At 36.0% G+C, this 17,053-nt stretch overlaps 1 protein-coding gene across 2 annotated transcripts in view; it reads left to right on the top strand.

Moving 5' to 3' along the window:
- Nucleotides 1-5,055: 5,055 nt before the first annotated feature.
- Nucleotides 5,056-17,053, top strand: part of MS3_00006224 (uncharacterized protein) — a gene marked incomplete at both ends in the record, with an annotated part of 63,516 nt that continues 51,518 nt past the window's right edge. For both annotated transcript variants that reach the window (XM_051214350.1, XM_035732723.2), the window contains 4 exons: nt 5,056-5,199; nt 5,235-5,357; nt 5,390-5,542; nt 8,941-9,211. In XM_051214350.1, the coding sequence (XP_051067512.1) occupies nt 5,056-5,199; nt 5,235-5,357; nt 5,390-5,542; nt 8,941-9,211 (691 nt within the window). The remainder of the gene's footprint in view (nt 5,200-5,234; nt 5,358-5,389; nt 5,543-8,940; nt 9,212-17,053) is intronic.

The raw sequence follows: 17,053 nt of genomic DNA, 5'->3' as shown, positions 1-17,053 counted from the left end.
ATTTGTATCTATTAGGTACCTAGCGTTCGTGCGATAATCGTGCACGCAAAACAGACGACCAACCCGCCTTGTATGAGCATGGGGGCTCGACAATGGCGGGTACCGGACCCGGAGGCGCGGTGGAGCCAGCACTAACCCACACTTGCCTCCGAAGCCGCCTTTTGACGTGGCTTGGAAGATGCCCTCGTTGGGCGAGTGGTTGTGGCTTTCCGAGGGCATGATCTGGCTCGAGGGACGTGAGATTTGGGGATATCGCAACGGGTATGAATACGACCGCCCTTATCACCTTGAGTCGGGAAGCGACTAGCGTCGGTATCTACGTTCGGTCGTGATGTTGATGCAACTATGTAGTTGTCTCGGTTGCTAGTCCTTGCCAATATTTAGTTTGCTATGAGGGCCGTAGTCGTTGGTTGGATGTATGCTGGTAACGATTCCAGCCCCAATTCCTTAACAGTTCCGGATTCAGCTTCCGTGGGTCCTGCGAGATGTCGCAGTCGCTTGAGGTGGTGGCTCGCTTTGGCCTCACCCAGGGGGTGAGGTGCTTATACTGTCCTCAACCGTTTCTCCCTCGATGGAAGGAAATGTCTTAGGACCGCCTCCTTGTGACGATCATAAACGTTAGGTACATTGGGGTTGAGGACAACCTCACAGATAGCGACCATGTGATCCTCTGGTAAAGATTCCAGAGTGTAGGCATATTTTTGTCGTTGGCTCGTAATGCGGTGGATCTCGAGCTGAGACTCCAGTGCCGTGAACCAAACTTCCATATCGTGGGGGATAAAAGATACAGGCCGAAAATGGATAACCTGTACGTCAGAGTCTATTATAATAATACTATTCTTATCGTTATCCGTCATTTCGAGTTGTTGAGAGGATATCATATATATTGAAAATGTCAATACGAAAATGTGCCACAGACGTGGATAGATAAGTAATAGACTCAACGCAATCGGCTTCTTTGGAAGATTTGACCGAGACTGAAAAGTGTTCGTAGTTTTGGGTTCACCAGTTGTAGTGTGGCGTCGAGTCATGACCACCACTACAAGAAGACTGAATTCCAGAACAGGCTAAACCTCCGAGTAAACCAGAAATCACAAGGCGATTGAAGGTTGTAGCAAGATATATTTGTTGGCGATCTCGTGGTATCGAAAGAATACCGAGATCGTGCCAAAGGAGTACAAGTGGAACTACTGAACAAACATAAGTTCGTGCAAAGTCACAACCAGCGGAAGAATGTATGTTCTTAGTGTAGTCAAACAAACAATTGCAGTAAAACAATCTCTGGTACGATTGGTTATAATAGTGATTTTTTCCATTACACCAATCGCGTTCTGTTGATAAAAGTACGTCACTACAAGATAATTAGTTTAGTTGCTATTGGATAATAAATTTCCACAACTTCTTTTGCTATTCATTGTAATTCAACAATGAGGTCGGACGTTATATCGTTTGATGCTCTCCATGGATTCAATCAGCCACATCAATCCCATAGACTTGGTGGCAGACCCACGTCAGTTCGGTTAAGAAACAGTGGTTCACATAAAACTACGTTTCAGCCCTGTCATACTGGATTCTTAACGTGTAAAGTGAACCATACGGTAAATTTGTCTTGGCATTAAAAGCTGGATTTTTTAAAACAACTGTCATCTTTCGGAAGTTAAACAGTACTGAGAAGCAGCGTTGTGTATAAATAAATATTAGGTGTGGAAAAACCAAAACGTACTGGTTTTCAAGTATCCTTCAAGGACCAACAAGGAAGGTGGTGATAACTCCAAATAATAGTGTGTCTGATTGTAAGGAGAGCTAGAGTTACGTTGTATCTCCATACTAACTATCTAGAGGAGAAAGAATCTTACCCTTGGTCATGCTGCGGTATGATGGCTATTCTTGACCGAGCTCCTTTGCATAATAGTGTCTATTAAAAATGAAATTTTTAGGATTTCTCATAAAACTTGACAAGACCACTTATTTTACGGAGTTATATATCTACAAATTTGCATATTTGGATAATATTTGTGGTCAACTCTCGAAGAAGCCAGATCTTTTCAACCGAACTATCTTACCTAAAGGAGGGAGGGCGTTACTGACCAGCAAACATGTTTGTGGTGAGGTGACGTCAATCTTTCCATGTTTGTAGAGCAGGATATTTTTTTAAGATTACGGCTCTTTATAGTCTAGTATGGAGATACGAACTAATGGTATTGATGCTAATTTTTTGTGCCAAGTATCTCTTTGTTTCATGTCTGTAACCTTGGTCTGATTTCACTCCCTACCGAAAAATCCTATTGCATGCAAAACTGAACACTTACGAAATATAGGGATGCACTCATGACTCTACAAACGTTATGGTGATATAAGTGGATTATAATAAATGTGGCGAAAAAAACAGTCGGTATTTCAACATTGTTTTCCCTACTGATTTTTATAAGAACACGCGATTCTAAACTTTCAGCTCTTTTAAACCACTTCGATTTGTGCGGTCCTGTGTTCATTCAACGCCTTGGTTTTCTTTAACCAAATGAAATATACCTAATAAATGAGTTAAATGGGACTCGTCACCATACATCAACTTCATTTACTATGAGAATGCGTTTGACAGTGTTGACAGAAGGACCTTGTGAAAACGTCGTCGGCAATATTATGTACCTGAGATCGTCAACACTATTCCGAATTCATACGATGCTTTACAGTGCGAAGTCGTGCATAGAGGACAGCTGACAGATGCATTTCAAGTAAAGGCCGGCCTCAGACAATACTGTCTACTCTCCCCCTTCCTCTTCATTCTGATGGTCGACCGATTTATGGATACTTCGACATCTGAGGGAAAGCAAGCAATAAAATGGACGGCTCAGAATCATATATACGATTCGGACTTCGCAGATGACCTACCTCTTCTAGCCCATACACACGAACAAATGCAGACGAAGACAACTAGTGTAGCAGCAACTTCTGCATCAGTAGGCCTCAATATATACAAGGTCCTCAAATGCAACATGGAGAACAGCAATCCAATCACTTTTGATGGCGAAACTCTTGAAGATTTGGACAGTTTTACGTATCTGTGAAGCATCATCGATGAACAAGGAGGATCTGAAGCAGACGTAAAGGTGAGGATTGACAGAGCAAGGCCAGCATTCCTACAAATGGAGAAAACATGGAACTCAAAACAACTGTCTGTCAACCAATATCAAAGTCTGAATCTTCAATACGAACATCATGACAGTCCCACTGTACGGAGCTGAAACTTGGAGAACTACTACAACCATCATCGAGAAGGTATAAGTATTTATAAGTAGTTGTCTTCGCAAGACATTCAATATCCGTTTGCCGGATACCGTCAGTAACAGCCTACTGTGGGGGAGGATAAACCAGCTTCCTTTTGAAGAGGAAATCAGAAAACGACCTTGGAGGTGGATAAGACATACATTTATAAAACTGAACCATGAGGCAAGCCCTAACTTTGAATCCTGAGGGGAAACGGAAAGGAGGAAGAACTGAAGAGGGCACTACTTCGTGAATCGGAAATAGACATGAAAGGGATGAGTAGCAACTGGAAGAAACTGGAAAGGATCGCCCAGCACAGGGTTGGGTCGAGAGTACTGGTGAGCAACCTATGCTCCTCCACGAGGGGTAACAGACGTAAGTAAGTAAGTAAATGTGTAAGTAAGTGGGGAAATAACATTATTAGTCGTTATTATCTCTGTAGACATAATTTAGTCTCAAAACGTTTTGATTTCTCCAAAATTCGAAATACCTTAATTTTTCAAGATTGAGCAATAACGCTTCTTGACAACTTTACTTTTACATTTGTGTATGCAATAAAAATCATGATTTTTCAAAACACTACCCTGGTAAGCGAAGTTGTGAATTCTATGTACATGTGGTAGCGTAGCTTAATGTACCGTTTTCATATTCTCTAATCCAGAGTTAAAAATGAGATAAGTGGAGTTTGGCACAGGTCACTCCAATCATCACACAAGTCCTTCGAAACGGCTTTCCAAACTTCTGTCTTGTGATCATCCTTTAAAGTTATGGAAAGTCTAGCTTGTAATGACCGGCGCGGCTACATATTGTCTGTGAATTTATTTGTACCTGAAAACGAGTGTTTCAACTTTTTTCACCCCTTATACTTGACTTGTCTTTACTCACATTAAGTATATTATCCTGCTGTTAGCTTAGAATTGTTCCTTGCAGACATCATGTTTTTAATTGTTACGATACGATGAGCCAGCGTAGACGATGATGTGACTTTTACGTAAGATCTTACAGATTAGGCAGTCTCATCATGACAAATCTACAATTAACGATCAGGTTTATTATTAGAGCAGTGCTAATAACGAAGTAGGCCATAATTCTACAAGTCCTTCAAAGTCGGATTTACTAGTTCCAATCACCTATAGAGGTTATCCAAGTGATTATTGGGGACTATTCGAGTTGGACAGGGAGGGTGTGGCTTAAAAGCTCATGTCTGGATTAAACCCCACGGTTAGCACCTTAGGTGGATTAATCTCTCGTCATATTCGGGTACTACGGCTTCTTTGATGGCAGTATATCATGAAGAAAGATATCGAAAAAATGTATTGGTAAAGATAGGTGCAAGAAACAGTGAGAGCACTGCCTTATGGGCCGATTAATCATACGCAAGTGACTGCTAAGCATTGATTGTTCTTAACGTCAATGATGATCAGAAAACTGTTCTGTATTTAGTGACCTGACTAACGGATTAGTTGGCCAGAACCAGTCAATATTTCACTTTCTCTACAGTAGGAAATATAAGAGCAGGGGAACTCTTTTATCCACGAGAAAATTTAACCAACTATTTTCTTTACCTTCTGAAGTGTTCAAAACAAATTTATTTGTGAAGTAAAATTTTATCTTGAATAAGAACTCAGAACAACATTTTGATCGATCTAATACTTATGTTATTTCTACTTGTTTCATATACCTTAGTCCTTAGCTGATTAACATCAAATACAAGATTCCGTTAATGTCGTTCGTAATCTCGTCCTCGACCATTTTGTCGTTTAAACCAAATACGGTGTGGCAGTCGTTTTAATGCATCACATTAATCATTGCCGGCTACCCGGGTATTTCGTTCTAGCTCTTGAAAGTCGTGGTTCTTTGAATAGTGGACATTGTGATCATGTAGATTTATCACTGTTTGCATCACTTAGCGTACACATGTCCAAGCGGAGACGGGTAAGTGTTGAATTGATTAGTTTATTTGTATGAAGCGAGATTTGGACTTGTCTAGTTCTAGTAGTAGTTCGGATTGCATTTATGACAATTTATTGTGGAAGTTTGTTGACCAAAATTATGAATTTTTGATAAATGACGACTTCCTGGAGCATTGCAAGGTAATCATATCTTGTAGCTTTGGATTTTTTAGCACTCCGCCTGCGATGAAAAGTCGACCCCACCAGCTGATTCCTCTTTTGAATCTTGCATTGTTTTACTGGAAGATTTAAGTGAGTTGCTTCGTAATCTTCGTCAACGTATGGAATTTGACGGCCCTGGAAATTTCCATAAGTACTTAGAAACGGTAAGTTACCCTGAATTTATTATGAATTGATGTCTTCAGTCTTCAGTAATAAAGATAGGAGGTATATCGACGTATATTAATTCTTGCAGTTTGCAATACTGTGGAGGTCCAATCTCGTTTTGAATGTATTAACAGAAGGTGCTGATATCACGCGCTCCGTTAAAGAATTTCAGTAATTCACTACTCATTGTGCGAAACGAAACTCCAGACGTAAACTATTTGATCTCGGTTTTTGAACTTTCTTCGTATGTCCTCTCAAATGATCAGTCCTAGACGGAAGTAAAAGATAAGACATGTTAATACCAAAGTCATCGTTCAGTATACTACAAGCCAACATTAGATCACCCCGTACTCTACGGTAAGATAACTGAAATAAGTTGAGGTTTCTGTCTGTCTTCATCAGATAGGTCAGATAGACCTTGTACCATCTTAGTCCCTCGTCGTTGGACTCTTTCCAGCATCTCTGCTTCATACTTAAGACAAGGACTCGCTGCTTGAATCCCATATTTTAAATGTGGTCGCACATAAATAGGGTATAATAGTCTAAACATTTCATCATCTAAATACTAGAAAGACCTACGAATAGATAATAACACCCCATAGCCTTTCGCAGCAGCCTTACAGTGACTAGTGGTTTTGAGATCACTGCTTAGTTTCTTAGTTTGGACAGCACGAATCCACATATTTTATGGTGATACGATTCATCATAGTTATTTAATTGCATCACCACACTCTTATTAGGATTTGCTTCTAGTGACCACCTGTCTAACCATGCCACCGTTGAGCAAAGATCATCCTGTGATACTATCCTACCCGACATACTGTGTATGGGTCTCCAAATCTTTATGTCATCAGCGAAGAGTAGGACGGATGATTTCGCTATAGTTGGCAATTCATTTACATAAAGTAAAAAGAGAAGAGGACCGAGGATTGTACCTTGAGGAACTCCACTTTATACAGGTACCCACGAGGAGAGAGACCCATTCACCCTTACCCTTTGTCTCCTGTCATGCAGAAAGTTAATTATCCAATCTGCGACTGTATAATGGATTCCAAAACGTTCCAGTTTGAATTTAACACCAGAGTGGGAGACCTTATCGAGGGCCTTACTTAGATCTATGAATATCACATCCACAGGAGTATTCTGATCTTTTGCAGCAGCCCAATCTTCTCTTGCAACGAGAAGATTTGTCAAGCACAATAGGCCTCTCCAAAAACCATGTTGTTCCCTGGAGAAAAGATTATGCCCTTCAACACAGTTTATAACAGATATCCGAATGATTTTTTCCATCAGTTTTACAACTGCACTAGTTAAGCTAACGGGTCTATAGTTACTAAACCCCTATTCCCAGCCTTATACACCGGACTTATTATAGTGTCTTTCCAGTATCTGGGCCGTCTGGACTGCCTCAGAAACATGTCAAACAGTATCGCTAATGTTTCAGCAATTAAATCTGATATGGCTTTCATAATCCTAGGATGAATATCATCAGGACCACTGGACTTATCAGGTTTGAGATGCTGAAGTAGCCTTAAAACAGTACCTCCCTCAATGACTACAGGGTCCATCAGCGAGCCAACGCGGTCACAATGAATCGTTGGTCGTTCCTCATTACCGATAGAAAACACTTTGCTGAAATGTTCCGATAAAGCTTCAGCTTTTTCGGTATCATTTTCTGCCAAGATTAACGGATTTTCTTGTATCAAAAGTGTTGGGATTTCATCTCTTCTCTGAGTTTGCCTTTTTATACACGAAAATAACGGTTTCGGACTATATCTATAATCCCTAACCAATTATTTTTCATATGATCATCTAGTCTTACTTATCAACACTTTACAGGCATTCCTAATCTTACAATAACTAGATCTGTATTGTTCTAAGACTGTAGGAATGAATATATTCCAGTGCTTCTTCCTTTTTCTAAGAAGTTTCCTGACTGTTTTAGTTATTCATGGTGGACTGTTATTCGGTCTTCGCGGTACCAGGTATGGTATGAACGGAAACGTAACTAAACTAAATTTAACTTTAAATACAGAACATCTATAAACCAATCTGTCTTAGCAGCGCATTCCTGAATGGCTGATATGTTAGCTTTCCATACATTTGGGCGGGATGTAACCTGATCGTATAACATGTCCCTAGTTCTAAGCATGAATGACAAAACAGCGTGATTGCTGTTCACTAACGGCGGAAGAATATTTAGGTCGACAATATCCTCAGTATCATGAGTGATTACCAGGTCCAACAGAGAAGAACCTTGGCTAGCACCAAAACGTGTGGATTGAACTTATATTTTAAAACTACAGTCCACGATAAGAAAGAACTCTGTTAAGAACAATTCGCAAAATTATTAGATGAAGTTCACTGCTTTTCGGTACGAGGCTAGTTTATGCGACTAAGTTGCTTTGAAATAGTTGCCTACTTTAGTAAGTGAACGAAACGTGACATTTCTCTGCCACTATGTTTGTCTTTTAGACCATCCGTGCTTTGTATTTGTCGAGGTTACCTGATGGATTTAGTAATTTTCGTTTTGCAAATTAGCATGATGCGACGTCAAACTTCCGAATTACTGGTCGTTTCATAAGTCGCGCTATTTGATCTATATGTAGGCATTAAAAAACAGGTTCAATTCGTAAGTTGAGGTAGTAACAGTATTAGTTCTAATAGAAAGGATTGGTCGTTCAAGACACACTTTAACAACATACGAACCAGTGAAATAAAGAAGTATCAGTTCTTCATGAGCTTAAAATTTGGGGGAAAACAATGAGTAGATGTGCTTGAGCAATTACAAATTATTTTGAGTTATGTCATTCGAAATCTCTAACCATCGAGTGCATTAATCACGCCGACACGTCTGTTAACATGACTCAGTTCAGTTGTCAATGAACTCATGGGCTATGTTTGCGTGATTGTTGTAATTAGTGGTTAGAATCTTCGAATTACATAGCTTATAGGTTTTCAATCTCTGAATTCGCACCATTATGCTCAGTTAATATCTCTACTACATTTTAAGTTTCAACGAATAGCGTTCGTCATGACGTCGTTTATTTATCCCCATAAAAATAATACCTTTACGAAAATGGAAACCTCGGTTGTCCAGTAAGTTTTCTGAAAATTCATAATGGAAACTTATACAGCAAGTTAAGTTTGTAACCATTTGGTTATAATCCAATGAAATGATATGATTAACTATTTACAACTATTCTCTGCTTTTGTTAGCCACTTCGTATGTGGATATCAAGATTTCAGACTGTTTGAAAACTCAGTACTTTGGAAATATTGTAATACAAACGTGAGAACGTCGTTTCTTTCGAACGTTGATTGTTAGTTTTTCTGCTATATCAACGTTAAGTTTATGTGTACCTGAAATTTTACCAAGATACTTTCTTTTCTACAGACTCTTACAAGTGAAATTCAGCACTATGAAAGAAGAAAACATGGTATCATTAACTCAATACTGTCCACCTTAGGTGAAAAATTCCAGAGCCCACTACCACCATCAGAATTACGCAACTTTTCCGTAGCTTCTGATCTAATCCCTAAGGAACACGACCAGAAGTCTGGTAATCTTTTACGTATATTGGGTGAAATTCAACAGGAGTGGGATGAAACTATTCGTAAGATTACACCAATCAGTCCATTCACTAACCAAATCAGCTTCTTAGAAGGTGAGTACTGACTACTTATTTTTCGATTATTCATCTGTGCAATACTAAGAAATTTTATTGTTTGGTCTTTTAATAAATGAATGATTTTCACTAACATTTAGGACTGATCCGCTTACAGATGAATAACCTGTGTGTTTACCGACTAATTACCTTTCACATTCTACATACATTCTTCGCTGAATAGGTTTTATCAGTTTCCATCGTTTGTTTTGTTTTTTTCTAAGGTTTTCCTTTTTTGAAAGTAATAAGTTGACTTTCTGTGTTGGTGATAATCACATTTTTGAAATGTGGAATTTATTTCTACCTAGGCTACATAAGATTACGGCAAAGTTATTTTCGGTTTTGTTTGAGCATTGATTTTATCTTGCGAACTTGCAACATATGAATGACATTGCAATATATCTTCTATGGTTTATATCAAAATCTTTAAAAATTTGATCTACCACTTCAAGCTCTCTTGCTGATATTCACCATAACATTTCGGTTTGTCCAAGTATAGCCTCTCAGTTTGTGTTATTTCATCCACGAAACTCAATAATGATTCTTTGATAAGAGTTAGTTTCAATTTTAATTCCTCTTTTTCGTGATTTTTAACTGCACTTCTGTTTCTCATACCCTGTACAGTGTCTATTGGTTTATATGTCAAAGTAAATAATGTTTGCTAAATTCGTCAATCATCTGTTTACTATGAAAGTTGACCTTAATGCTATCATTGTTGATATTTTTGTCATTATTATTATTATTATTATTATTATTGTTTGAATACTAAAGAGACAACATTTAAGAGGTCATACCTAGCTTAGTCTGAATGCTTTCTGCAATAAGGCGATTTAAATAAATAGGAATGTTACCAGTGTTCATATTCATTATCATTGTTGCAATGAATTGAAAGTTTATAGGTCTTTTAAATGAAGTTGCCATGTAAATGACAATGATGATGATTAGCGCTTACTATTAACTCTAATCAAACCTACACTTCAGTACTTTGATTTTACCTATTCATTTTTATTCTGCCTAACGACTGAGAAACGATTCTGAAAGAAATTTAAATAGAACTTCTAATTGAGAAGTTTTGACCTGGAATGTTGATGAAAAGAATTATGCTGTTAAAAGGTTAAAAATATTGAGGTAGGATTTCAGTAAGGTCCATTAAATAATTATCACACTTAAATTGTATCATGAGTTAAAATCCCTACGAATTTTTACGTTCATAGAAAAAGGCGGTACTACTCCTATATATGACTCAGTACGTAGTTAGTAAAAAAAACACTGGAAAAAGGCCGATTCAAACAAACTAGTGTTTGTGTGCTAAAACGTGAGCAAGGTTGAAGTGATTGCTTGGTTATCTGTTCAAGAACAATAATTAAATCTTAAATGATACCATGTATCTTTCCTCATCAATTTATACCAACCACTCTAGACATGAATTCAATTCACATAAAGTGAAAGTCCTAAACAGAGGACAGATAGAAGGTTTCATCGAAATTTTAAAAATTTAACACTCAAAGCAACCGGTATTCAATTAGAATATTGACGAAATCAATCAACCAAGTAGATGAAGGTAAAACAACTATAAGCCTGGAGATTCTATTTATAAAACAATCATGTGGAATAAAACAGTGATAAAACAGTCGGTAGTAAAAATCAATCACATACAAGACTGTCAAGGAAAACTTTCAAAAAACATGTGGAATAACTTTCATATTTCTTCTTTCTTAAGATTCAGTGCCTCAAGACCAAACCGTCATTTTTGTTTAACTCAGTTCTTCTAAAAAATTACTTCAGCTATTACTTATTTTACCAATTGTTGTTTTCTTATTACCCCGTAAAAAGAACTACCGAAATTACATGTTCAAACGTGATTTTAACACGAACTGACAACATTTGTAAGAGTCATTGAAAACTATCATCACTAGATAGTTGTCTCATCCAAGTATGCAATTACCTCACAATTACTCACCTAAGATGTCAACAGAGATTAAACCTGAAATATTCAAATCTCACAGCTAGCATGATAACTTTAGATAATCTTAGTTCAGTCAGTCAATCAGTTACAACGTAGGACCAGGCACATAAATGCATCGGTCCACGTTGCCACACCTCATTAGCACAGCAAGACGAACACCGGATTCATAGAGGCAGTTAACTCAATGGTGTAATATATAAAGGAAAGATTTTATGTAAGGATATAGTACAGAAAGAAAGAATTAGTTCATAGAAAGAAAGATATGAAGCAATTTTAATCTCTTAGTTTAAGGGAATATAGAAAGTGTACACACCTCTATGCCATTGTGATCGATTCTGAGCCACGTCACCAAGAGTCTCCAACCATTGGTTACGGTAGTCGCGCGGACCCCAACCAAGTAGTCTGCATCTACCAATATGGTTAAGACTATAAGTTAATGACTTTAAGCACTGATGCCACGTTTTGGTTGGACCGCCCCTAACTTTCTTCCAATCATCCCCAACACTAGTCAGCATTGCACATCGTGGTAATCGGTGTTCAGGCATACGTAACAAGTGGCCCAACCATCTTAGTCGATGAAGATTGACAACCTCATCAACTGATTTACCATCATTTGCTAATACCCTACGTCTAACCTCACTATTACTTATCCGGCGATCCCAGAAGATGCGAGCAGTATTTCTAAGACATCTGTGGTCAAATACAAGTATCTTACGAGTACCTTCTACTATTAATGACCACATTTAATCGTCTTAGTTGGAATTCAAGGATGCAAATTTCCCACTTCAGCAAATTCTCTGACGTGATATGATGATGAAAATCACTTTCAAAGAATACAGAATTTCTACAAAATCATCTTAGTTAATAAATCTTTAATTTAAAGCAGAAGATTTTGTCAATGAAGTGTTTTGTCTCTAAAAACTTAAAGAAAACGTCACCATTGTTTCTACTGATTATAAGGGTTGTCAATCAGACAAGAAGAAAAGTGTATCCATTTTTGGAGTAAACCAATGAAAATGTCGAACTATATTTTGCATCACCAAATTTTAAGGTCACTCGAAACAAACATTTCATAAGAGAAGAGGTCACGTAAACTCCTTTTTTCCTTTTGTTAACCGATGTTCAATTCTTTATTGATCAATGTTTTCTTTGATTTTACAAGTAAGCTAAATGGAAAACTTTTATGTATACCTATTCTTACAAGGAAATACCTGTATTCGAGTCGAATTAAGTATTTTACTTACTAAGAAGACTGGCTTACTTTTATAGTTTTAGCTGATGCTCCTTGTCTTTCATTCTATTCCTAAGCACACAGTAGCAACAGAACCAAGTTAGTTTTGACTCTCTTCTAGTTTTCAGGAATGATTTACTTATCCGTAGCACATCTGTCGAAAAAGCGAATATATGCAACTTGTTCTTGTATGGTGAAGATTGAATATCTCGATTACTAATTTGATCATGCCTTTATTATATTTTGTTCATATCAGAGGTACAGAGCTGATGTAAGTCGGTAAATGATTTAAAAATAGGCAGTGTAGAAATTAAGGATTTTTATCGGTAATGAATAACGTGGCTACGATATATGCTGTTCATTCGAACTTGCTTCTCACTCCAGAGTCTTACGACTACTGGAATAGTGTTTAAGTATAAAGTGGTTGGCTATTTAGACTCATTCACAGTGTCCACTTCTTAAGTTACAAAGTTTGGTTCTCGATTTGTGTCTGAATTGGGGTATAGGATTAGTGGTTATGCAATAAATTTTGATAATTAACCACAATTATTTTCGGATTATTGATTGTCTTAAGAAAGTGAACAAAAGGTTACCTCGTTTATATGCATACGTTTGTATTATTATAAATGGTATCAAGATAACGGATTAGCAGAATAGGAACACGTCAATGTAGAGGTTTGAGAAAACATAAAGATACATATTGGGAAGAGTGTGCAGGGAATTAAAAATAGTTAAAACTTTTAAAAAATTGAAATCCGATAACTTTGATTTCACGCACTTACCAAAGTACTTGTACTTAATAGGTTGCGTGATTGAAAACACTGGCCCTGATCGTTTACTTCTATATTTCTAGATCTTTCTGACACATAATTTTCTACTTATGCTCATTGCAAATTTTTAACTTATCATAGTTTTCAAACCACGAACTGATTTTAGTGAGACCATCACTGAAAATCTGGAAACACTGGACGGCCGTTTCGTCCTAATATGGGACTCTTCATCAGTGCGCATTCACGACCCTGTATCTAGGAATGGGACTTAGGACTATCTGTGTGGATCACGAACGCTTAACATCCAGAACACTGGGTTGACATTCAACATTGTTGATACATAACTTCGAACAGTTCTCTATTTTTGTTTTTGTGACGTTTTTCTATTTCCTAATAACTTTCGAAATGAAAGAGATTGACCAATTTCTGTTTCTTGCTGCACACAATTGTTCGGTAGTGATTATCACATTGGAAACAAATTAGTAACTTTCAAGTGTTTTTTGTCAATCTAATATACTTCATTAGTTTTCGAGAAAAATTAATCCGTCTGCTTTGAGAAAATGTAATCAGTTCAATTGTAATCAATTAGTCAATCAAAACTGCAAACAAATTATTAGTGGTAATGACTATAATTCAAATACGTAGTGTACACAATTGCTTTTTTTATCATTCACGATTAGATGTTTATTTTTGTAAACCAATATCATTGTTTGTATTGTTGTGTAGTACTTCAGTTGTTATTAAATTTATCACCACAATTATTATCTATTATTTTTACTTAGTTTCTTCGATGAAATAAACGTGTGAAAACATGAATATTTAGTAAATTAGTTTCTTTAATTGTTTGAATTAAAGTATGTTTCATCCAAAATGAACTTCTCAAATTTTTTTTTTACATTCAAGAAAGTAACACCAATTTTTGATACATTTATCAAGGTTGTAAGTATCATTAACAAGGTTTGACTTGATAATTTCAAATAAATTGAGCATTAGTTAGATTGTTATAGATAGAAATAATATATTTGTAATATCACAATGAGCAGAAAAAATTAAATTTTCTTACGTTTCGTGACTCAGTGTAAGCCACTTCTTCAGAGTTGTTTTAGTGGGTCAGTTTATTTATGAAGTGTTTTACGATTGAGGTTTTCCGCAACGTTTTGAACATTGACTAAGCGCGTCGTAACCAGCACTTTCTGTCATTTTCTTCCGTCCATTTGGTCAGTGAATACTAGATAAAATATTTCATTTCGAGCGGCTGGAGTTACCTGAATATGTCTATTATGGAAACATCGTATGCAGTACAGACAGATACATCAGATGAAAAACACATTTAGTGAAAGTGGTGACCTGAAATGAAATATTTGGGGAAACCTACACTCTGATATTCACCGCTTACTCAACAAATGGACGAGAAAATGATAGAAAGTTTTGGGCATTAAGCGCTTATTGAACATAGAGAATGTTACGGTTAACCATAGATGTATTTATTTTCGTATATTTTCTCAAAGATACTTTATGTAATTTTTAATATAATGTGTACAAATGTTTCGGTGCATACAGTACTATATACAGTGTATACTATATACAGTATTATTGCGATACCTTGATTATCGATCTTAGTCTGGTTTTCTCTACTATACTCTATGTTGTAGTAATCAATCCGGTGTACGACGTGCAACTCAAAAAGTGTCAACTTAGTGATTTTGTATTCCAATGTTTCTTCAACTTAATTTTACATTCAAACATCATTGTAAGAGCTTCAAAAGCTAAATGTTTACAACATTATCAAGGAAAAAGTTATGAAATCTAGGTTACATGCTTGCCGACACATACCATTATAAAGTTGGATGAAATAAAACTGACTGAGAGATTCAAAGCTAGATCATTTAAATTACCGTTTAATCATTCAGCTCTAATGGTTGATGAAACATGAATTCAGTGGTGGAATTTTACTACCTTGAGAATATAAATGAATTTTACATTTACTTGAAACATTTTTCTTGCATTATTCAAAATGTCATGGGGAAATGAGTGAATTCCCTGATTCTTACATTATTATTTAAATCACTTTAGTAAAGTTAAAACGATTGTTGTAGTTTAAGTTATAAATATATATTTATAGGTGTTGTTAAGTTTATTTATTTTAATGTAGTTTGGGTCATTCGACCATGCCATTGAATGAACTAAAGGAAACAAGTTAGAATTGTAAAAAGCTGTTCCATTTTAAATTTCCAGTTTCAATCATACTCACTGCCACTCTTTAGGAAACAAATCGAAAACTTGCACGTGACTTGATTAACACATATTACTGACCTATTGCAATAGAGTACAGGTGACTCAAGTATTTAGCTATGGTTCCTACATTCACTTCATCAATTTCAGTTTGTTCAGCTGACTACCAATAGTAATGCTCATATATGTTTTGTATGAAGCTCAGTACACAGACCTATATTAATTGTCTAACGTTCCAGACGTAAGCTAAATATTTCCCTAGTTCAAATTTTCAAATGCTAATCTGATTCCATCCTCAATTTGTTTATATATTCTCTATAAATAGGAATAATAAAATTTCAAAATTAATTCACTTGGCTTTTACTACAATTTGATATCGGTTTGTACAATTAATTAAAGTATATATATGGATATTTAAGTTACTGAATTGACCACCACCTCTCACCCACCTCCATCTCAGTGACCAATGTCTTCAAAACTTGTTTATTAAACTTTTGTTGTAATTCGTTTGCCTACATTTTTTACAGAGTCAATAATTCAAGTAACGTTTATTACTTTTTGCTTCACTTATATTCTCCAATGATTCAATGAATATTTAATTAATAATCAATAGAATATTAGCTAATATATTTCTGTGCTCATTTTCTCTACTCTGGACCTCCTTGGTTTACATACCAATAATGTTTCTCCGAAGTCACCGTGTAAACTTGAGTATATATACATATATATCATGAGAATCGTTCGGAAATTAAAACATCATGTGTTTTGGAACACAGTAAATATGTATTTTGTTTAATTTTTTACTAGTGACTTAGTTTCTTATGTAATAATTTATTATGAAATCACCTTGAGTGGAAAATTAAAAATAGCTACCTCTTAACTTTGTGAACACTGCTTACATTGTTATCATAAGATGTAATACAGGTATTTAACATACCGTGATGTAGATTTCTAGCTCATGTGAAAGCTTTTGGTATTATTAAATTTTCTGGACCATTCTGGTTTATTGAGACCATAAACCGATCAATGTTGCAATGGGGGTAAAGTTTACATTCATTTTGTATTGTTTGTTTGAATCTTCCTATTGTTGTTTATGACTGCAATTGACCAGTCTTTTGTAATGTTTGTGAGTTAAGGCAATATCGAGGCAATCTGCACATGATGGATTTATACCAACCCCACTGATCACTTGCTGTCCTAAACACCAATGGGAAGATTCAAACACACAATACAAAATGTCTTGTTGACAGTCCTAGTAGGAATATTTCAAATTAACTGATTTAGAAAATGTGAAACTTTGGAGACACAAGGTAAGAGGCTTGCCATGGGACCTTAAGTTTTTGAGTTCGATCTTTGGTAGAGTCATAAGTCTTCATTGTAGAGTAGTCCTAATTTTGTCTGATTTTTAATAATACTTCAACTAATATCAATCAGTTCATGGAGTGAATCATTTACATACTTTGGTGATAGGTTTCACTTTGAAGAGATTTGTTGTTTTTTTCATCAAAACAATTTTCCAAATGTAATACATTCAAAACTCATTGAATTATGTGCTTGTAATTAGTGTTTAAGTAATTATCATTAACCAAAATAGGTAAGTCAATGAAAAGCTGAATAATTGTTTATAAAAATTATTATTTCAT

The sequence above is a fragment of the Schistosoma haematobium genome, chromosome 2 (assembly GCF_000699445.3).
Source record: "Schistosoma haematobium chromosome 2, whole genome shotgun sequence".
NCBI classification, from domain to species: Eukaryota; Metazoa; Platyhelminthes; class Trematoda; order Strigeidida; family Schistosomatidae; genus Schistosoma; species Schistosoma haematobium.
This window is presented reverse-complemented; position numbering and strand designations above follow the sequence as displayed.